The 21,671-nt window shown below is 56.3% G+C and overlaps 1 protein-coding gene across 4 annotated transcripts in view; it reads right to left on the bottom strand.

The window, feature by feature from the left end:
• CHD5 (chromodomain helicase DNA binding protein 5) overlaps nt 1-21,671 on the bottom strand; it is a 30,067-nt gene that overhangs the window by 2,133 nt on the left and 6,263 nt on the right. For 2 of the 4 annotated variants that reach the window (XM_054085894.1, XM_054085893.1), the window contains exons 4-34: nt 20,159-20,277; nt 19,489-19,727; nt 18,922-19,046; nt 17,134-17,257; nt 15,154-15,320; nt 14,858-15,076; nt 13,902-14,111; nt 13,600-13,811; nt 12,083-12,214; nt 11,456-11,564; nt 10,997-11,188; nt 10,711-10,911; nt 10,187-10,324; nt 9,511-9,632; nt 8,773-8,946; nt 7,872-8,013; nt 7,528-7,659; nt 6,961-7,078; nt 6,375-6,499; nt 5,371-5,602; nt 5,155-5,280; nt 4,859-5,031; nt 4,027-4,201; nt 3,502-3,594; nt 2,966-3,054; nt 2,646-2,779; nt 2,115-2,259; nt 1,446-1,605; nt 1,213-1,292; nt 965-1,094; nt 324-413 (exon numbers count right to left, since the gene is read on the bottom strand). In XM_054085894.1, coding sequence (XP_053941869.1) covers nt 324-413; nt 965-1,094; nt 1,213-1,292; nt 1,446-1,605; nt 2,115-2,259; nt 2,646-2,779; nt 2,966-3,054; nt 3,502-3,594; nt 4,027-4,201; nt 4,859-5,031; nt 5,155-5,280; nt 5,371-5,602; nt 6,375-6,499; nt 6,961-7,078; nt 7,528-7,659; nt 7,872-8,013; nt 8,773-8,946; nt 9,511-9,632; nt 10,187-10,324; nt 10,711-10,911; nt 10,997-11,188; nt 11,456-11,564; nt 12,083-12,214; nt 13,600-13,811; nt 13,902-14,111; nt 14,858-15,076; nt 15,154-15,320; nt 17,134-17,257; nt 18,922-19,046; nt 19,489-19,727; nt 20,159-20,277 — 4,627 coding nt within the window. Of the gene's footprint in view, nt 1-323; nt 414-964; nt 1,095-1,212; nt 1,293-1,445; nt 1,606-2,114; nt 2,260-2,645; nt 2,780-2,965; nt 3,055-3,501; nt 3,595-4,026; nt 4,202-4,858; nt 5,032-5,154; nt 5,281-5,370; nt 5,603-6,374; nt 6,500-6,960; nt 7,079-7,527; nt 7,660-7,871; nt 8,014-8,772; nt 8,947-9,510; nt 9,633-10,186; nt 10,325-10,710; nt 10,912-10,996; nt 11,189-11,455; nt 11,565-12,082; nt 12,215-13,599; nt 13,812-13,901; nt 14,112-14,857; nt 15,077-15,153; nt 15,321-15,516; nt 15,591-17,133; nt 17,258-18,921; nt 19,047-19,488; nt 19,728-20,158; nt 20,278-21,671 lie in introns of those variants that run through there. The other 2 variants (XM_054085895.1, XM_054085896.1) reach the window with 2 other exon arrangements.

The following is a 21,671-nucleotide window of genomic DNA, read 5'->3' on the forward strand; positions in this document are numbered from 1 at the left end:
CTTCGCCAAAAGACCGACCGGTGTCACCCTGCCCCATCAGCTCCAGAGGAACTCCTTGCTAAAGCTCCTGCTGGAAGGGCCACCAGCCTACTCTCTGCTCCACCGCAGGTCCTACTGCTTGCACAGCAAGTGCCCCCCAACGGCACTTTGCTCCCACTCGTGGCTCCAATCATCACCAGAAGGCAAGTGCCAACGGCTGCAGGCCCTCACCGTCGCCCCTCACCATCACCCCGTGCACGCTGCCTCCTCTCTGCACCAAACACCTCCCTTGCTTTGGAAACCCTTCACACCTCCTTGTGTCCCAAAGCTTCCTTGAATCTGACCTGGTTTGACTTCTCTGTCCTCCCCTTTCCCCAGGCTGCTGCTCAGCTCCGGCTTCTCCAAAGGCTTCTCTTTCTCTTGAATCCCTTCATCTGTAGAACAGAACGCGACATGAGAAAAGCTTCATGTGCATAACCGTCTTCAGAAAATGACGACTTTACTGTCTGGAGAGTTTTACAGTGTTGTCTGTACACTCAAGGTATTCCAGAAACTTCAAACAGAAAACGTTTCTGCATTTTTATCACACAAACTTAACCGGTTTTCCCTCTCCCTTGGAACATCTGGAGGAACACGTTGCTAAGAACAGGAAATACCCCCCAAACTGAGCATCTCTCTTTATTTACAACTTGGCACTGTTGGTTTTTTTCATGAATGACTACAGGTGACATTAAGGTTTCCCACTCTGACTGGAGAAGAAGAATCCCCAAGCAAGGTGCAAGCGCTGGAGCCTCCCACCGGAGGGAAAGCCCTACCGCCAAGAGCACAAACACATCCAAGGTTGTCCCCACAACTTCAGCCGATGAACAATTCCAGCACAAATCGACGTTGCTACGGAGCGCCACAGCCCCACAGAACCCCAACCGCGGCTGAGGGGAGCCTGCACACGTAGGGATCACGTTCACCCACGCCACAAAAGACTCACCTTTCACTAGGGGTTCAGGAGAGGGCTCAGCCTTTTCCCTCTCCTCTTGCTTCTCTTCCCTTGGTTTCTCCTTGCTGTCACAGCTTTCTGGGTGCTCTTCACTTTCCACTTTCTCAGCACCCGCAGACACCTTAACGCAAAGCACCCACACCAGATCAGCCCAGCCCTTCCCTCAGGAAGCGTTCCCAAGTTTATGGGCAGGCCATGAGAAGGCTTCCCAGAGGAGATGCTGAAAGAAACCACCCTACCTGGCTGTCAGACACCTTCCTGGATTTCTGCTCCGCTTGGTCCTTTTCCTCCTGGAACCCGAGTTGTGTTTCTGGTTTGTCTGCAGCAACGGCAAAGCAAGGAAGCTCTTGAGAAGGGCTACACACGCTGCCAGAGCAGGCAGATACCTGCAAGACGTTCTGGTGGCTTGGCCCACCTCCTTGCCCGAGCCAGCCCAAAGCCAGGATCCCTGGAAACCTGGAGGTGTACCCACCAGCGAGGCCCCCCGGCCCCATGTGCATATGTGCTGGGCTAGCCGGCACGGGGGTAGTAGGATCCGAAGACACAATCTCGATGGATTTCCTGCTCTCCGGGCCCCCAAGAATCAGATCTGGGGTGCTGTACTTCCCGTTGACATGCTCGAACTCCTGGACCTGGGGCAGATACAAACCAACAAGTCAAAGGCAGCAGGGGTGTTTTTCAACCGGGGCAGCAGAGTTTAGGCTGCTTCACCAGCGGATACGGGGCCCTACACCCACCCTGCCGGAGATGTTCAACCCAACAAGCCTCCAGGGTGATTCCCCTTTTCTGCCAGCCAGGCTATTAAATACCTGCTCACCCAATGTCCCTCCCAGGAAAGAAAGAGCAGCATTGGAAAGGCAGGTTGTATTTAAGGCCAGGTTGGATGGGGTTTTGAGCAACCTGAAACAGTGGGAGGTGTCCCTGCCCAGGGCAGGGGGTGGAACTGGATGGCCTTTGAGGTCCCTTCCAACTCAACCATTCTACGATGACCATCACCTATGCGTTTACGATAAAAACGGGTGCGCGCTGAGCCCGTGAGATTCAGCAGAGGATCCCTGGCGAGGGGCATTCAACAGAAAATGAAACCCACAGCGCTCCAGAACATACCTGAAAGGGCGCGTATAAAATTCTACTCACCCACCTTCTTCCTTACGAGTGACATGACTCCTATCCGAGTCAGCACGTGCTGGCGGGACAGCCCTTCCCGGGGAACGCCGTCCGCAAAGGTTTCGGCACCGTCTGCTCCAGGTTCGCACAAATGCCTCATGAAGAGAGAGACATACGCCCTGCGGAAGGAAAGCCAGACCTCAGGCCAGCTCGGCTCACGGAGTCCACGCTGAGCCGGGCACCCACTCCCTCTGCGTTCACCCGCAGGCGAGCGAGAGCCTTCCAACCCGGGCTAAGATTTAGGGATTATAAAGGGATTGCCAGCAGCCCTCTGGAATGAAACGGGCACTGCCTCCCCAGAAAGAAGCCACAGAGGGGGTGTGCTATGCCCAGCCACTTTGTCACAGCATCGCCTCCGCTCTCCCGAGAGCACGGCAGAAGCGGTGACACAGCAAGAAAACAGGGTGATATCACAGTTCATGCCAAACACACGACCTAAGTGCTCACTGCCATCAACCAGAGCCCTGGCCAGACCTCACCCTGCCTACCCGGGGCGTCCCCGTACCTGAACTCCTTCTCGCTCTTCCCACGCAGGTCCCGGACGAGCCAGTGTGAGTTGAAGGCGTCCTGGGGTGGCATTCCCCAGCGCATGATGGCGTTCAGGAAAGCCTTGCGCTGGCGGGCATTGAAGCCAAGAACCTACAGAGCGCAGAGGTGTTGCTGGGATCACAAGGTGGCCTCAGAAGAGCGTGGCACCTTTGGAGCCCGGCGGCTGTTACAGATGTGCTGGACCAGGATGGATGCACCGGCAACGCGGCACGGAGTAGCCCAGCCCGCGAGCCTAGGGCAGCCCTCGCACAACCGACGGGAGGTGTTGATGCTCACCTCGATATTCCCCCCAACTCTTGCCAGCAAAGGAGGGAGAGGCTTGTCCCGGTCACTCTTCAGCTGCCTCCGGGATTGTCTTCGGCCACCTAGAGTCAAGCAGCCTCAGTCAGGCCCAGGCTGTGAAGCAGGACAGCTGAAAGGCTCACACAGCTGCCTCTGTTCCCCAGGCTCCTGCATTCCCAACGGGAACAGATCCCAGGCAGAGCAGCAGCCTAGGCTGTAGAAGTCCCTCCACCCATCCCAGTGGCCACCCCAAGCCAGGGCGACTCTCCAGGCAAGGGGGTACCACGCCTGCTCCTCCTGTGCTCCCCATCCTTCCACCACAAGGACTGGAGCGCCGTCCACTGAAGGGAACAGCCGGGTGAATTCCCTGCCCTGGGAATTTCCTCACCTGGCAGGCAAGGGGGATGCCTCCCCCGGAATGGAGGCCCAGAGCACGCCAGTCCCTCCAACCCAGACGTTTCTGCTGCACGCGAGTGCCAGGGCCTTCCCGCAGAGCAAGATCCCAGGGAGGATCAAACACATTAACTCACTCTGACCTTCTGGCCTCTCTTCAAAGTCTTCATCCTCATCCTCAGAGCCGATGGAATACTCCGACTGGTTGTCCGAGAGCTCGTCCTGCCACTCTGTGGAGCGCAAGGGAGGCCAGGTTAGCAGAGCGTCCGAGCAGCGGGACCCGAGAGTCTGCCCGCAACTGCCCAGCTGCCAGGCAGCGAGAGGCCATAGGCAGGAGGAAATCGCATCCTCAAATTTCCCAAAAGCAGTATTCTCCTGTTCAGAAAGAAAATAAACCAAAATATTTTGCCCACAGACACTTTTCCTCAATTCTTCCAGCAAAAGCAGTTTGCAGACCCAAAAGTGAACAAGTCTTTGAAGAATTTCTACGCTGGGAAGTTTAGGAACCCGGGAAATACAGAGCCACGCAGGCTACCAAACTGCAGATCAACGACTCAGCCAACATGTCCAGCAGGGAAGCTGCTTGTGCAGCTCTGCAGGGTCAGCCACAGGCCCGCTGCTCGCCCCAAACCCCACCAGGAGCCCCACGACGGCAGCTGTACCTTGGTCCTCCTGCGAGGCGTCGTTGTAGTTGACCTGCTTGCGGATCCTCTTCCCTTTCCCCAAGTTCCTGGCCAGATCCTCCTGCTGCTGTTCATAGTGGTGGCGCAGCAGCTTCTCCCAGTAGTCAGGGTCCACGTTCTCCTCTTGCTTGATGATCTCGCGTTCCACCTCCTCCTGCCAACCAAGAGGACAGGAAGCTTGAGATGAGGCAGCTGCAGATGTGCCCACATCACCCCCCTGCCTGTCCTCTCACAGTGCTCCAGGGAGAAAGAGAGAGGGACAACACTGAGCTCCTAGATGGAACGTGGCTCCAGGGTCTTTGCCCAGCATAGTAACCTCAGTGTAAGACTGCCAAAGGGCCGAGACAACCTCCCACCCAGGAAGAGCTCCTCTGAACTCTGCCATCCATCCCATCTCACATCAAAGGAAACACTGCGGATCTGCAGGGACTGCCCAGAAGAGCAGCCGGCAATTGGCTTCATCTCCAGGTGATACACAAGCAGCACCATGCCCGTTCCTGGTTGGCAGGGAAAGGGTCTCCAGAATGGAAGAAAAAAAAACTTATGGATGCTTTGATTGAAATGAAGTCCTGTGAGAACGTGGACAAAGCCCGGCTCGCACCACAGCAGCAGAAAACAAAGCCCGCTGTGCTTCCTCAGCCGATAGCCGGTCCTACCATCCCTGGGACCCCGGCCCTGAAACAATCCGCAGCGGTCACTGCGGGTGGGGTCCAGCCCCGCTCTGAGACACTCGAACAGGAAAGGGAGCAGAGGAAACACAGAGGGACGTACAAAGAGGTGTGATTGTAAGACATGATACTAATCACATTACCACACCGTCCTCTTCTCTCACAACATACTGGGCCACTTTAAAGGAGCTGAGATACTCGTTCATGTTCTGCAGCTCCGTGTCATCAGTCGCGTCCTGGTTTCGGTCCAGAAGCTTAGAGATGGCAGCATCGTCATAGTGGATCACGCTGCTGTCATCCACATCCTTATTGTCACCTGGAGAGCACAAAGCAAAGGGAACGGAAGCACAAATCACCACGCAGAGACAGTTAGGTGAGCTCAGGGTGGGTGCAGGGCCAAGGAGGGGGACGGGTTACCCCAAAAAGGGGGGCTACCCACCTGGTGGGGTGCCACCGTGCTTCTTTTTCATGCTGGGAGTCACTGCACCCCCTTTAGTTGTCAGCGTGTCAGAGAAAGGGGTGACAGCATCCGGCATGCCGATCCGCTGTCCCTGAGACACCATGCCTGCGGGCACAGGGCAAGAAGAAGGAGCCCTGGCAGCTCAGACAGGGCCCCACCTCACGCCAAGCATCCCAAGCGCCCTCCCCACCTCACCTTCCACATCATCCTTGAAGAGCTCTTCTGTCCCAAACTTGAGGATGTCATCCAGCTCTTGCTTGGTCATGGAGCCTGACTTGGAGCCAAGCCCTGGGCGGACCACCAGGTGGGTGAGCATCATTTTCCTTTTGGCCACCTGGGTGATGCGCTCTTCGACAGAGGCTCTGGTCACAAAGCGGTAGATCATCACCTTCTTGTTCTGCCCGATGCGGTGAGCTCTGCTAAAAGCCTGCAGGCAGAGAGCGAAGCAGTCAAGGGTGGCACCCTTGAAAGGTCGGAGGTTTTTTGCCCCTCCAGGCTGCACAAAAGCACTGAGAGGGCATGGCTGAAATCAGCACGGGGTGATGGAGCGAGAGGGGTTTCCTCAGAGCCCACCCGAACGCACTGCCCCCGTCCACTGATGGCAGGCAAGCCAGCTCCCCCACGCAGACCCCAATTAAAGGGTCTGAAAGCGAGATTCCCTGCAGATTCCCCAGGCCCACGCTGCTCCTTCACCCCCTGCACCAGTCCATCCTCTTGCCTAGGACCCCAGGAAGGGAAACGCTGGCACAAACAGATGACAACAGGGGATGTGGCTTTGGAAAGGACCTTCTCTGGCCAGGGGGTGTGGGAGGGATACGCATTTGTTTTCGCTTTCCACTACTTTCAGAGGAACTGGCTGCTCGCCCTTCCAGCTGCCACCTCCCAATGGCAGTCAGTCCTCAGCGAGGATCAGCCCCGAGGTTTCAGAAACATAAGAAGAAGCTCCCCAGAAGAGGAGGAGACACAAGCAGCAGAAGAAAGCAAGAAGCCCACGGAAGAGAATTTTACATGCCAGGTCTTTCCCACGCCACAGACGGGCCAGGTGGGTTCAGGAAGGGGGCTCCGGAATGGAAACATGCCCCATAAATCCTGGCAGCTCTCAAGAGAAGAGAGCAGCTTCGCTGTGCAGGGAGTGAAACAGAAGGCAGAGCCAGAGAGGTACTTACTATACAGCAAGGAAAAAGGAAAAAGTCAGAAACCTGGATATCATTGTGGGGATTCCAGTCAGAATCATAAATAATGACTGTGTCAGCTGTAGCAAGGTTTATGCCCAGACCGCCGGCACGGGTAGAGAGGAGAAAGCAGAACTGCTGAGCACCAGGAGCTGAGAAAGACAAACCCACAGGCGGCAAAAGGTGAGACAGAAAGGAACACGGCCCATGCGGAAAGACGCAGGGCTGCGCTGGAGGTAGAAACCAGTGAGAACCTTTGGGCTAACCCAGCAAGCAAGGGAAGGCAAGGAGTGAAACCCTCATTCCCTGGGAACCAGTTACTGGAGAAAAAGCAGCTTCAGAGCCGAAGGGGAAGCTCTGCCATCTATAGAGTCCTTGAAGGAAAACACCGGAGTCCCTCAATGGAAGCAGCGTGCTGCTGTCAGCATGCTCAGGGTTCATTTTGGGACACAAGCGTTTAAGGACGCGGTATGAGCAGCCCATGCAGTGCCTCAAGAAGCCGGATCACAACTGCTGCACAGGCAACGCTCACCGCCAGCCCTGCAGGCAAGCTGGAGCTCTCGGGCACAGCCAAGCCCGTGCCCTCTCCTCGGCAAAGCAGCAAGGCACGTACCATTGAACCTGTCGATGGCCTCCTGGCGCAGCCCGCCGGTGATGCCCCCGTCTATCCGCTCGTACTTGTAGCCTTCGTACTCCAGGAAATCCTCCAGCAAGTCCAGCATCTTTGTCATCTGCCGGGCAAAGCGATGCTGGCGCGAGTGGCTCTGCACAGCCCGGCTCCCCTTATCCCCAGGGCCACGTCCAGCCAGGCTCCTGCCCGCAGCCCGGAGGCCAAGGTGATGGCAGTGCCACCAACCGCAGAGTACGGGGGACAGGTAACTGCCAGAGGAGGAGCACTCGCATCTCATCTTGCCAGCATGAGGGAATCGTAGGTGAATGGCACTGTTACCATTACCTCCTCTTTATCCGCAGATAAAAAGAGGTTTTAGACGCTACAGGGCGTCCCTCGGCAGAGAGTTGGGACGCAGTCCATCCACCGCGACTGCCACAGCTGCCACACTGCCTTGGGGTGAGCTGACACCAGCTCTCCCACCTCTCTTTATCTGTTCCTACCACAACGTTATAATACAGAACAAAAAAAAAAGAAGTGTATTTATTATTAATCCTTCCCTCCACTCACCTGGGAGAAGATGAGAACTCTATGACCCCCATCTCGTAACTTCTTCAGCATCTTCTGGAGCAACATCAGTTTCCCAGAAGATTTGACCAAAGAATTCCCATCGTAGGATCCATTGGGCAGAACTGGGGCCTCCTGCGAAGACATCCTGCTTAGCCTCTTTGAGCACAACGCTCCATAACCTCACAGAGGATCTCACAGGCATTTCAAAGACAAAATCCTTGCATGAAACCACACACGTGAAACCCCACGCCACTAACCACAGCCAGATGAATGGAAACAGCCCCACCGACGGCTTACACACGATATTGAGCAATGTCTCCACGGTGCAAACACGGGTGACGTACCACCGCCGCCACGGGGAACAGGTACGGGTGGTTGCAGCACTTCTTCAGGTCCATCATGATGTTGAGCAGAGACACTTGGTTCCCACCACCTTTCGAATTCAGGGCTTCAAAATTCCTCGTCAGTATGAACTTGTAGTACTTCCTGCAGAAAGAGGGATGGAAACACCCTGGTTCATTCAGGTAGAAGCGGGACTGGCGTAAGCAGAATGGTGCTGAACTAAGCCCCGCTGCGCCACTTCAAAAGGGTCATTCTGATGGTTTTAAAAGCATCCGTTCCACACCCTCAGCCCAGGGTTAGGCTTACTGGGCTGCTCTGGGGATGTCACAGCCTCCGTAAGTGGGATGGAGTCAGGAGCACAGTGGCCACGAGCTCTCCCTGCTGCTGGGCGCAAACCGAGCCCTGCCCCACGGCGCCAGGGAAAAAGCAACGCGCTCTTCCCTGCCCATCTCCAGCCTCCGCAGAAGCTGCTGCGGGAGCTGAGCACGGTAGCCCAGAACAAAAGCAGCTGAGCAAGCACTCCCTGCGGCAGCAGCGGTGCTCCAGGCTGATGCCGGGTAAGCCGGCAGCACAGGCTGGTGCCCCAGTGCCGACAGCAGGGGAAGGAGAAGGGGCTTCAGCCTCAGTGCTTTCTCTGCACTTCCCAGAAGGAGCAGCACCACACTGAGAGGCTGCCAGCATCAGATGCTTCCCGCTGAGCAGCCAGGACTGCACGGAGTCCAATTTAACTAAACTGAATGTGCTTCCCGGTGAGACAGAAAGCGCTCCAGCTCTTCCCACAGCAAGCCTGAGGCCAGCGGGGTCTCTCTGACCCCCTCAAACCCCACTGACGCCCCGCCGTGCTCAGAGGAAGCAAGGTGCGGCAAGGCAGCCACCCTGGGGAGCGGCGCTGGAACTACTCACTTCTGCATCTGGCTGAGCTCCACTCTCACGATCAATTCTGTCTTGGCTGGCATGTTCTTGAACACGTCCGCCTTGAGCCGCCGCAGCATGTGGGGACCCAGCAAATCATGGAGCTTTTTGATCTGGTCCTCCTTAGAGATGTCTGCAAACTCCTCCAGGAACCCCTCCAGGTTACTGTGAAAGCAGTCGGAACCCCTCAGTGCTGAGCGATAACGGGACACGGAAGAGCAAACACACCCATCTCCTTATGACATAAAACCAAGGCAGAGCTCTCATGGCACAGGATGAAATATCACTCCCATGTCTGCACCCGAGCAGAGTAAAATCCAGACCAAGCAGCCGCACGGATGCCTGAGGGGAAATTCAGGCTATAAGCACTATTAGGAGATCAGAACAAGCTCTCACGACACCTCTGTCTCCTCAGAGAGGGAAGAGAAGGCAAGTTCCAGCTCCTCACAAACCTCCTGACCGACAGCAAGGCAACAGCTGCCCCCAGGACCCGAAACGCAGCAGCGCACGGGAATAAATGTGGGTTTCTACGAAGTGCCTGTAGCTGTTAACGCCAAAACCAGCAGGGTGAGGCACTCTGCCACCTGCCTGCCTGCGCAGACCAGTGACGCTGGCACAGTCGCAGCTGGATTCAGGCAGCCCCACACCACCAGGAGCCCACAAAACTGGGAAACCTCTGCTGAGCTGTCCCGCTGGCCCACAGAGGAGCAGGGAACCAACGCAACTTACTTAAACCTCTCCGGAGTCAGGAAATTGAGCAGGTGGAAGAGCTCTTCCAAGTTGTTTTGGAGCGGAGTCCCAGTGAGCAGCAGTTTGTAATCGATCTTGTAGCTATTTAACACTCTGAAGAACTGGGAAAAGAAATGAGATCGGGTGAAAAGAGCTCGGAGGAGCCGATCAGTCACCTGGGGATGCTGCAGCCTGCGTACGCGGAGACTCAGCAGGGACCACAGAGAAGACTGCAGCTGGATGTCCTGCTCTGAGCCATCCCCATGGAGCACAAGCAGCAATCCTGGCTGTCCAAGGTTGCACCACCTGCCTCCTCCTGCCCTGGAGCTGGGTGAAGGTCCCAGGGGCCAGAGACTACATTGAGCCTCAGGAAAAGGGGAGAGGAAGGAGAGGGATCAATTCCCTTCCCTGACAGCCCAACAAAGGACCGTCAGGCCGCCAGGCAGGCAGCCAGACTGACCTCGCTTCCAATACTGAAGGATTTTTACTGTCAGAGGATGCTAAAGGGAGCAAATCCATCAAAACGTGGATGCCAGGCAGAGCCTGTGCGAGGTGAGGACACCTCTCTGCTCCCAGGGAGGAAAGGACAGGGCAGCAAATCACCAGCACTAGGGTGTGATGTCTTTGTGGCACCAAGCCGCACCATAAAAATGATCCACAAAAGTCCGCTACCTACTTTGGACTGGTTGTTCTTCAACCTGTGTGCTTCATCCACCACCAGACAGGCCCACTCGATGGAGCCCAGCACTGCCTGGTCGATAGTGATCAGCTCATAGGAGGTGAGCAGGACATGGAACTTGATCTGGGCTTCCTTCTGGAGGAGCAGAGGGAGAGAAAAGGCAGGATAAGAGAGCAGAGAACGGGATAGCCCCGAGCTTTGCTCCTCCTGCATGTGACCCGAGGAGAAAAGGCAGGACTGTCCGCACTGCAGAAGCAGCAGGGCCGAGCACGAATCATGCCGGTAGAAAATCTATACCATTTTGAACATTCGAACCAAGTAGGGGACTACAGAAATAGAACATCTGGCAGAAATCTTTAAAGCTCCACACAAATCCCCTGCATTGGTAAACAGTGCCAGTTTCCCTCTTCGGAAAACAGCCGATCAGGGACCTAACCAACCTCCCTCTTCACATGCAATCCTGCTCTCTCCCTCCCTACTGATGGTTAAAGTACTGGGCAGGGCACAGACTTGGCTCCCACCTTCATCCGGAAGACCTTCTTTCCACTCCGGATAGCGTTGTCTTCAAAAGAAAACTCATTTTCCCGGATGACGGACCGGCTTTCTTTGTCCCCCGTGTAGGTCACGACATAGAAGTCGGGTGCCCACATCTCGAACTCGCGCTCCCAGTTGATGATGGTGGAGAGAGGGGCGCTGACCAGATACGGCCCTTTGGAGTGGCCCTGCTCGGGGACACAAAGTCCAAGCTGTTCATCTTATATCAAGCAGCTTCCAGCCACCTCTGGGACCACTGGATGCTCCACTCACCTCTTTGTACAGGGAATACAAGAACACAATCGTCTGCACGGTCTTCCCCAGCCCCATCTCATCAGCCAGGATTGTATCCGTCCCTTGGGCCCAGGAAAACCTCAGCCAGTTCAGCCCTTCCAGCTGGTAAGGATGGAGCGTGCCTCCCGTGGCGTCGATGTACCACGGCTGCTTGTCAAACTTCACTGTAGGCTGGAAAGAGAGAGGATGCAAAGCAGTGAGAGCTCTTCCTTTCTCTGTGGCCAAACACACCCCTCCCTTTAGCCTTGTGACACAGGACAGCCTCCGAAGAGATGCAGGCCTGGTTCCCAGCCCGGCAAAGAAGCCATCCCAGAGCTTTTGGATGAAAAACAAACAGGAAGGAATTAGAGGTAAAAAAAAATGTAACAGGATGGGGGTTGGAGAGACCTCTCTCTCTCTGGGCTCACACCTTGCGCTGCCCCCACAGCTCCTACTCACATCCACGAGAGGCGTTTCGGGAGGCTTTTCAAGCTTCTCGTCTTTCAGCTTTTTCCCTTTCTTGTTCAGCTTCTTCAGCGGGCACGTGTCCTCCCCCAGCATCAGCTCCCTGCAAGAGGCAGGGCGCGTCAGGAGAAGGCAGGAGGGCAGCCTTCTCCCAGCCGAGGGACAGAAACACCTCCCTGACTCCCCTGTTGTTTCCCTGCGGGAGTAATTCTGGCCCAGTGGAGCACTGGCGCTCACAGCGTTCATTTCCCCCCTCCTAACAGTCCAGGCAACTCTATCCAAAATAAGGAATGGCAATTCACCAGGACATGGTGGGTTTAATCCAAAACAGACAGGAGAAAGCGCCACGAAGCCACCCTGGAGAGCAGTGAGACTACGAGGATCACAGCAGTGTAAACGCAAGGGAAGAGGAATACAGGCTGGAAAACAACGGGTAGGCGGAATTTTCCCTGAGCCTTCCCAAAGCGCTCAGCCACTGCTCTGTGAAGAAGGGTCCCTGCACGTTTCCTAAAGTGAAACAGGGATACCTCCGAGCCCTCCGTCACCTCGAACGCCTGCGCAGGCTGCCGCAGCCCTGCCTGCCCCCCCTGGTCACGATCCCACTGTCCGGCCAACTCCTACCTGTGGTTCCAGTAGAGCTGTTTGAGGTTTTCGTAGTACGGGATGTCTATCTCGTCGATCTCCCAGGTGCATTGGTCGTACGGCAGGTCTTTCCACTTGATCAGGTAATGGATGTCTCCCTTTTTATCGAAGCTGTAACGCAGGGCAGGAAAAGCCCATCAAACGCTGCTCGGACCCCGGGAAACCCCCAGCCCTAACCTGCTTCCACACACCTGGATGCCTCATCCTCTGCTTTTACCGAGCAACTGTGACAGCCAAGAGAGGTAGAAAACCAGAAAGTATAGATACTTTCCAGCAGAAATAGCTACTAATCCGCTGTGTGTGTTGCATACTAAAGGCTGCTCTTCCGTTCCATTGAACGACCTCCTTCTCCTGTTTTACCAGGGTTGGATGGACACCAGCGCTCACTCTCCTCCTCCCACAGCCTTCACTGCTCTGTGAAGTTCTACTTACACTGTCAAATGAACAAACACCCTGCTGAGCCTGAATATGTGCCTAAGGGGAAAACCCTTGCCTTATTAGCAGATAATGTAAAGCTTGCACGAAAATTAGCCAGGCAGCTTTGTTTATTTTCTGCCAAGCAGCCTCCAAGCAGAGTTGCCGCTTGAAATGTAGGCATTCAATAAAAAGCTGGCTCGAGCCGTTCAGTGTAGAAACAACACCTGCACAGCGCAGCTCACACGCAGGAAATTCCTTCCACAGAGAAGAAACACAAATGTCAAGGCTTCCTGAAGGAGTCAGGCACCTGCTGTGGCTCAGATCCCTGCTGGTGCCTCAGCTTTGCCGGAAGCGCCGGGGGGCCCCACGGCTTCCGAGAGGAACAAAGGACCCACATGGAAACGGGCTGCTCTTCCAAAGCGGTTTAGGTGAGTGGCAGCTGCCGCAGGACACAATCGATGGAAGCAAGACCCATCATTTAAAGAATGATTAGGCTGTAAAGGGGACCCAAACAAACCATCTGGGCAGAGCAAGGACAACTCTTCCTCGTATGAGGAGCGTCTGACGAACCTGGGGCTGTGCAGTCTGGAGAAGAGGAGGCTGAGGGAAGACCTCATCACTCTCCGCAGCTCCCTGAAAGGAGGCTGCATCCATTCACTTCTGCCCTTGGCTTCCGCTCGGGAGCAACTTCCAAGGCAACGCCCAGCTCGAGTCAAGCCAGCAGCCGAAATTCCACCAGCCTGAGATTTTGGCTTTGCAAAAGGACAGCAAGAACTTCCCAAGCACCAGGCACGAGAACTCAGCCAAGCACAGAAATCCCGCAGCAGGCAGTGCCAGGGGCTCAGCTAATGGCATCAACTGTCTGTCCAAGAGCTGCACACGAAGGGAAACTTGCAGAGAGCGCAGCCCCGGGGCTCAACGCTTCCTCGGCAGAGCTGTCAGGGGTCCCAGGAGCACAGCAGGGCTCACCCCTGCCGCGTCCCTCCCTGGGGTGCAGCGGGATCGCTCACTGCCCGCACTGTAGGGGCTCAGGCACCCTGGTACGCACCTCCCCACAGCCCATTCCCACAGTTCCTCACCTGTGGTTCAGGATGCGGTGGATCATCATCCACTCAGGCTTGATGCCGTAGCGGTAGAACCGCTCTTCCATCTTGGCGTACTGCGGGTCTTTGTTCTTCCGCTTCTCCCTCTGGCTGTCCTCGTCCCCAGAGCCGTAGTCGAAGGCCGGCGGCTCATCCATGTCGTTCTTGCGTTGGTAGTTGCGGTACATCACGGTGTGGTAGAGCTCGAGCTGTGGCAAGAGGGAGCTGCGCTCAGCCCGCGGGCGGTGAGGCAGCGGGTTGGGCAGGTGGACCACGAGGACAAGGACGTGCTGGTTCACCTGCAGCTCCTTAACCCAGGAGCAGTGCCAGTAGGAGAGACCGGCCCACTTCACAAAGAACTCGCGCTCCGGGATTCCCTCCAGCACCTTTGGCGGCGGAAGAGCCAGCTCCGCGTCCGGGGCAGGCAGCACGGGCGGGAGCGGGGTGGCTGGAGGCTCTTTCCAGGCCCAGTGCAGGATGCGTTGGACTTTGCCCTTCAAGGGAGGGCACTGGGGATACAAAAACAAATAGGCAAGAGCACAGAGTATAAGGGGAGTCCCTGTAAGGGGCTGCAGGGATAAGGGCAGACCTGGAGGGCAGAAGGGGTCTTACAACGCCAAGCGGATGGCAGCCGTCCAGGCGTGGCAGGGAGAGCACAGCCGGGGCTCCTGGGAGCATCCCGGCACAGCCCGTGCCAAAAGCTGCTGTCAAAGGGGAAGGAAGCTCAGGGCGAAGAGCAACCTGGGCCACAGAGGGAGCTGAGCACGGCAAACCGGGTGACCTGAACAGTCCCAGACCCTGCCTGCATCTATCTCAGCCCACATACACCACCACCACGCCCAGCAAAGCACTCCCGGCTCCCGGGCAGAGAGAAAGGAGGTGGAGATGGCAGAGGCTGTCTGGCACAGGCTAGCCTACAAAGTGTCCGTGACATGCTGCATCCCTCGTGCGGACTGGTCTTGCCAGCAGGCAAGAAAGGCCCCTCTACCCAGGCCAAACATCAAACGGGGCTCGATATCCCATCTGAAAACTGGCAGGGAAGTCGCCAGCCAGACCCACAAGGAGAGCAGAGCCCCGGTGTGCACACGAACAGCAGCGACACTCCTCCAGGGAGGGGGAGTTGTGGCACCGGGCAGGACACCAGCCCTGTGGCAGGGCACAGGGTGAGGGTAGGAGGAGTGATGGCAGCCAGGAAGCCCAGGGCAGGCAGATGCGGGCACAGAGGGACAGGGCGAGGAATGCTGGTAACACTCACTGTACAGCGAGGGCAGAGCCATTCACCGTTTGGTATTTCCGGCAGCGGTGGGTTCAGGCAGTGGAGGTGGTAGGAGGACGGGCAGGTATCACAGCACAGCAGCTCCCCTCCGTCCTTACAGACCCGGCAGAACTCCATGTGATCATCCTCTTCCTCCTCGCCACCTTCTTCTTCCTCCTCCTCCTCCTCCTTTGGCTCCCACTGGATGCCTTCCTTCTCCTGGGGAAGCACAGCCAGCGTAATCGAGGGCTTCCACCGCCCGCCCGCCCGCTCCCAAGGGCCCCAACCCCACTCACGCAGTGGGGGCAGCTCCACTTGCCCTCGGGGGCCTTCTCCAGCTCGGGGTCAAGGCAGACGAGGTGGTAGGCACGCGGGCAGGTGTCGCACAGGATGATCTCCCCTCCCTGCTGGCACACCTCGCAGTAGTCCTGGTGATCCGTCTCGTACCCGTCCCCTTCTTCGACTGCAAGCAAGGGACAGGCGCGGTCAGCGGGACAGCAGAGCTGCCTGCTCTCCCGGGAGGGAACGGGACACTTGCTCCTCTACCGTAGAGTTAAGGAAATAAGGACAGCGTTTCACCTCAGACCCCTCCTGTTACGTCCCCCTACCTCTCTGACCCTCAGCACCACAGTTCATCTTTGCACACAGCATCATCTCACCTCTGTCTCTCTTTCTCTCTCCACACTGTATCATCCTTTGGTTCCTTCAGGCTCTCAATGGAGAATGCCAGAACCTGGAGAGGTTGCAAGGGAGGCCGGTCAGAGAAACCTCCCCAGGCACCAGCACCACCAGCTGCAAACGCACCATGCAAGGGTCACACGGACTCCTCTCCTGGGACTACTCTGCTCTTCCTGGCTGCCCACCGGCAGAGAGGCAGGAGCGCTCTCAACTCAGCACGGACGGGAAGAGAAGGGAGGAACAAGGCCTTGCAAGCACCAGAACAACCCAGCTCAATTCCCAGCTCTGCCACAAACTCCCGGCACAGATCTCTGCCCTTCTGCTCCTCCAGCTCGCAGCAGAAGCGTCCCGGCTCCAGCACAAGGACCCTCGTGCGGCAACAAGCCCGGAGAAGAGATGTCCTTCACACTTCAGCCACGGAGCCAGCCCTGCCTCGCTGACCGATGGGGAAGCTGGCCAGCATCACATCCCAATTGTCCCCCAGCCCAGGCACCGCTCTGCCATTTCTCAGAAGCAAAAACTCCTTGGCAAAGCTAAGAAGCCAAAGGATGCACCTGGATCTGAAGAACCTCATCCCGAACGAGGACGCAAGGCAGCGCGCATCCCGCAGCGGCACAGGAGGTGGAGACAGCGTGGGAAGCCAGGCAGTCCCTGTCAGCGCTCGGAGCTGGAGCAGGGCACGGGCAGCTCGGCACAGGGGGCTGCTCTCAACGGCAGCGCAGCGATGGAGGTGCCAGAATCCACCCGCAGCCTCCACAAGGGAAAGGATGAAGGAATAGGCACACAGATGTGACCACACAGCCACCGGGAGACCCCGCCAGATGCTCTCCGAGGCTGCTTGTGCGCTTCCCTCTTCTACATCACTACCACAGACCTACCGCTCACCTGCCCACTGCCTGACCACACACCTCACGAAGACCAGAAGACCCTCATCCTAACACTTTCTCACCCGCAGCCTGCCCTGCTCCGCCAGGAGCTGCCACGAGCCTCAGCTCTCCACGAGCTGCCCTCAGAAAAGCACTTCCCTGGAAGCCCCACAAATCCTAGAACTCTGCTGCCATAGGACAAATCCTGGTGGGATCACACGTGCAGGAGAATCCCGGCTGCCCTGCAGCACATCCCCGTGCCCAGAGCGCAGGAAGGGGCTGCGAGCAGGCAGCGAGACGGCGCAGGTAGGCTTTGCGAGTGCCACACCGTGCAGGGCACAGCGCTGCAACCACAGCTCTCCCAACGCACGGCTGACACGGAGCTGCCTCGAGGGCAGCTGAGCCCCAGGCAGTGGCTGCAAAGAGGGAACGTTGACTGCGGATCATCGGAAAAGCCCTGCCGCCAGCCTGTTCCACGGCCACCAGCACCGTGGGAGTGAGCCGGTGCCCCACGGTGGGACCCACTCGTTGCCTTCTTGCAGGCACGAGCCCGGCAGCAGCCAGGCTTGGACACCAAGCAAGCACCTCCAACGCCACACACAGACAAACACAAGCACATCTCTGCCACCGAGCCAGCGCCAGGCACGGCCTGGAGCTGCCAAGGCCAGGAAAGCACCATCTGAAAAGGGAAATGCAAACAGAACAGGAACAGAGTACAAAGAAATGGCCTACTCCTCTTTTTCTTTCTCCTCCTCTTCCCTTTCTTCCCCAGGCCAGCCGAGCACTCGGAGCGCACTGAGGAGCTGTTGATGCTGGCACTGTCGAAGTCGGATTCCTCCCGTTCCTCCTCTTCGCTCTGCAAAGGCGAAAAGCAAAACACATACGGTTCAAGGGCTGGCAGCCCAGCGGTCAATCCAAGAGCACATCACTCTGCGGTGGAACAAACCCCCAGAGACCCACATAAACCCACGCGGGACCACCCGTCAGCAGCCGAGCTCCACAAGGAGCCCCGATTTCCACAGGAATCAACAAGCCAGAGCCGCAGGGATGTCAGGGCGAGCGCTCTCCTGGCTCTGACAGACGGGGTTTGCAGGAGTGCGCCACAAGGCATAGGGGAAGCAGGGAAAGCTCCGCTATGAGATCGATGCCGCAGCCAGGGAATGGCTCAGCGTAGATCTGGGCAAGCACTAGAGCCGGCAGACAAATCACTTCCCACAGCTCCGCACGGCTCCGGGGCAGCTCACCCGCTTCCCAGCACCATCAACGTACAATCACAAATCGCAGAGCACATTTCAAACACGTTAAATCAACGCGTCGAGTCGCCGCTCGGCGTCCCTGACAAGAGGTGGGCTCTGAGCTTCCCCGGCAGCCCACCAAACCCGCGAGCACGGACAGCAGAGATGCTGCACGGGACGGCCGGCCAAGTGCTTCAGGAAAGGCTCAGCGTCCTGCACGCGTCTCCCAGCTCAGAGCCCGCTGTGGCGATGATGTTGTCATGGGCACAGACACCCCAAAAAGAGACACAGAGGGAGGTGATCCCCTACTCCCATTCCTGTGCAGTCAAAGCCCCTTTTTCCACTGCTTGGCAGAACTTCGCTCCCTCTCTCCCTGATTGTGTCAGCCCACTGGCGTGCACACACGCAGGCATTTGCGCTTAAACCTTTCTTACAACATAAAAAGGAGTTAAACAGGCCCAGTATTTAACGGTGTCAAAACACAACACATCTGAATTCTTATTCTCAAGACTTAGGCATGCAAATCCCTGATCTGGCAGCCACTAATCGGGCGCTTAGCAATCCAAAGGCAGGAGCAGCCCAAGCTCTTTGGAACTCTCCGGAACACAAACGCACAGATTTCAAGCGCGCTTGGAAAGGGGATGAATTTTCCATGATGTGTGATTCAAAAACATCGTTCTTTTTGCTGGAGCTTCTGACGCACAAAGGTTGTGTGATGTGAACTGGAGCTCCAGAGCCTGTGAGCTCCGCTAAGGGTGAACAAATGGGATTCGGATCAATAACATTATCAAGGCCTACACGAGTTCCATCCCTGTTCAGTAGTTATTAAAGAGATTTATTCTTCAAAATGATCTGCTATTCTTTAAAACACACTTGATGTGTCTGTGCTGAGAGCATAGCACAGAAACAGCAGCAGAACCCGGCTGCCGCGCTCTTCCCGGGAAGCTCTGGTACCCTTGGGCTCCGCTGCAGGATCACAGCTGCCCGGAGGCAGCAATGCTAATGTAATTAAAGCATTTGCTAATTCTCTTTGACGTATGGTTCAGCTGGAGCGCGAGCCCTGAAGAATTCCTTTGCAAATGAAAGCTGAAATAATGGCATTACCACCCTCACCACCCAACGCTGTTATAGGATTGTAGCAGAAATCAAGCCCAGACGCAAATTCTTTCCCAACCTGAGCCTGGACACAACTTCCAGGAGGGAGGCTTCCAGGGCACGGCTCATCCCAGCATCTCCCACCCAGACTCCCCCCACACCCGTGCGGGAGCAGGCGGCGCACACTTACAGAGGAGCCCTTTTTCCTTTTGCTGGGGATTCCTCCAAACCGGAATTTCAAGCCTGCCATCTTTTTCCCCTTCCCCTTTTTCTTCCCGTCTTTGGAGCCTTTGATTTTCTTCCGCACGCCTGGACCTGCAGAAATAGAAGACTTGTTTGGTTTGAGACGGAAGGAACCTTAAAGAACATCTAATATTTATTAGTATGAATCAATATAATTCTTTGGTACCCTACAAACAGCCAAACCCCAAATCGGTCCCCACCTCAATCCCAGTATTTACGGGGAAGATGAAGAAGCACTGGGAGCTTGGGCAGCAGGGAGCACCGTCCCCAGCGCACATCCCTGGGGCAAAAGGCTGCAAGCAGAGCTTGAGCACTTCCAAAGAATCAGGGGAGGAAAACATCTATCCTGGGATCCAGGAAAGGGACCACAGCCTACGGACCAGAGGGCTGCGAACACCATTTAGGGACCGGAGATGCTTTGCCACCTTTGCCAGGCGTTGCTGGGCAGCTCTGTGGGCCTGGCAGGCAGGCGGTACGCCACCGGAGAGAGAATCCCACTGTGGCTGGCACATACCCTTGCCCTCCTTGGTCTTGGCCTTCCTGATGACAGCAGGCAAGGCCGACGGTTGGGGGCTGGCGGCAAGCGGCGTGGCGATGGTGACAGTCTCCACAGCTGCAGCAATGGCAGCCGCCGCCGCTGCCGCCGAGCTGCCCTTGAAGGGGTTGTTGGCACTGAACTCTCGCCACTTGGCACCGAGCACGGTCATCATCTTGGACATGGGGATCTTGGGGTTCTTCTTGGCGATCAGAGGCCTGCGGGGTGAGGGAGAGAGAAAACCATGCATTAACAGGGACGCTTTCTTAAACGAGTCCACATACAAACCCGGGCACCTCTGAACTTCCCCAGAGACCGCCCTGCCCTGAAACCCCTCGTCCTGTCCTGAGCGGCTCAGAGAACAAGCGAAAAATTGTTACTGACACTCAATTTTTCTCATTAAACTTTTCAAATAAGCACACGCAAACAAATGGGCTTTTAGAGGGAAGGAGAAGAGAGAGAAAACGCCTCAGCCGTTTTCCAGCCAATCCTGCAACAATAAAGTCCCGAGGACCATTCCTAGCCAGGCAGAGAGGGGCAACCGCGAGGTCATGATGCAGAATTTACTCCACAGCTTCACCCATTGGACGGAGCAACACCCAAACCTCAGCCACCACGCAAGGCCCCGTCCAGCCCTCCAGCTTCCCACCTGAGGAACTGGCTGAAGGCCTTGTAATTCGTCAGCGTGTGGTAATCCTCTTCTGAGAAAACGTAATCTACGTCATCGAGGCTCCATTCCTCCATCAACTGGGCCGAGCTCTTGGGCTCCTGCGGATTTACAGAGAGACATCATTAAGGCAACCAACAGTGGCTCTGCAGACGAGCGGCGCGAGGCCGGGTCTGGCGCGTGCTCCGTAACGAACGCCCTCCCTCGCCAGCGCCACAGCGATCTGTCGCTGCGATTATAAAACAACTGCTTAATAAACTAATGCTTCACAGACTTCCAAGAAGCAAATTAATGTGGCGCCATCCAAATGCTCCCTGTAGGAGCCTTGGCGGGTTTCACGTCTCTAGGAAACTCAATTTCCTTCTGCGTATAAGATAAAGAGAGCAAGAGAACCTTTCCTCTCCCAGTCGTTCACTTACAATCTCTTCCTCATCAAGGGGGAATGGCCTGAAGCTCCACCAGGGGAGGGTCAGGCTGGATATCAGAAAAAAATCTTCATGGAAAGGGTCATTGGGCACTGGAACAGCTGCCCAGGGAGGGGGTCGAGTCGCCTTCCCTGGAGGTGTTTAAGGAACGGGTGGATGAAGTGCTGAGGGACATGGTTTAGGGAGTGTTAGGAATGGTTGGACTCGATGATCCAGTGGGTCCTTTCCAACCTTGTGATTGATTCTATGATTCTACGATACCAAGGATGAGCTTCTCGTGAAACCTTGAGGTCACCTTCTCTACGCTCTACCACTCTGCCCCGTGTTCGGAGGACAGAGAAGACAAATCTCTCACCGTCAGGATGTAGGCAGACGACCCAAGGACGGCAAGCTGCCTCAGACTGAGAATCACAAAATCACAGAATCACCAGGTTGGAAAGGACCCACTGGATCATCGAGTCCAACCATTCCTAACACTCCCTAAACCATGTCCCTCAGCACTTCATCCACCCGTTCCTTAAACACCTCCAGGGAAGGTGACTCGACCCCCTCCCTGGGCAGCTGTTCCAGTGCCCGATGACTCTTACTGTGAAGGATTTTTTTCTGATATCCAACCTGACCCTCCCCTGGCGGAGCTTCAGGCCATTCCCCCTTGTCCTGTCCCCTGTCACTTGGGAGAAGAGCCCAGCTCCCTCCTCTCCACAACCTCCTTTCAGATAGTTGTAGAGAGCAATAAGGTCTCCCCTCAGCCTCCAACCACATGAGAAGCTGCCATTGCCAGGAGATCCAAGCTACCCGACTAGACCTCTGACCTCAGAATAAAACACACCGGCCTCAGCCCCACGGAAGGTCCCGTGAGGACTTGTGAGTGCTCATCACCATGTGGCCAAATCCCCTGCCATCCAGGAGCACTTTGCTTACACTGCTCTGCTTCTGTTCTGAAGGCACATTTTGGGGTGAAAATAGGAGATTCTAGAGTCAAAGATAGGTTTGGGGGGGGTCAAAGTGAGGGATTTTGAGGAGACATTCAGGGATTTTGGGGTCCGGTGGGGATTTTAGGGTGAAATTAG

Source organism: Cuculus canorus, chromosome 21 (genome assembly GCF_017976375.1).
Source record: "Cuculus canorus isolate bCucCan1 chromosome 21, bCucCan1.pri, whole genome shotgun sequence".
NCBI classification, from domain to species: Eukaryota; Metazoa; Chordata; class Aves; order Cuculiformes; family Cuculidae; genus Cuculus; species Cuculus canorus.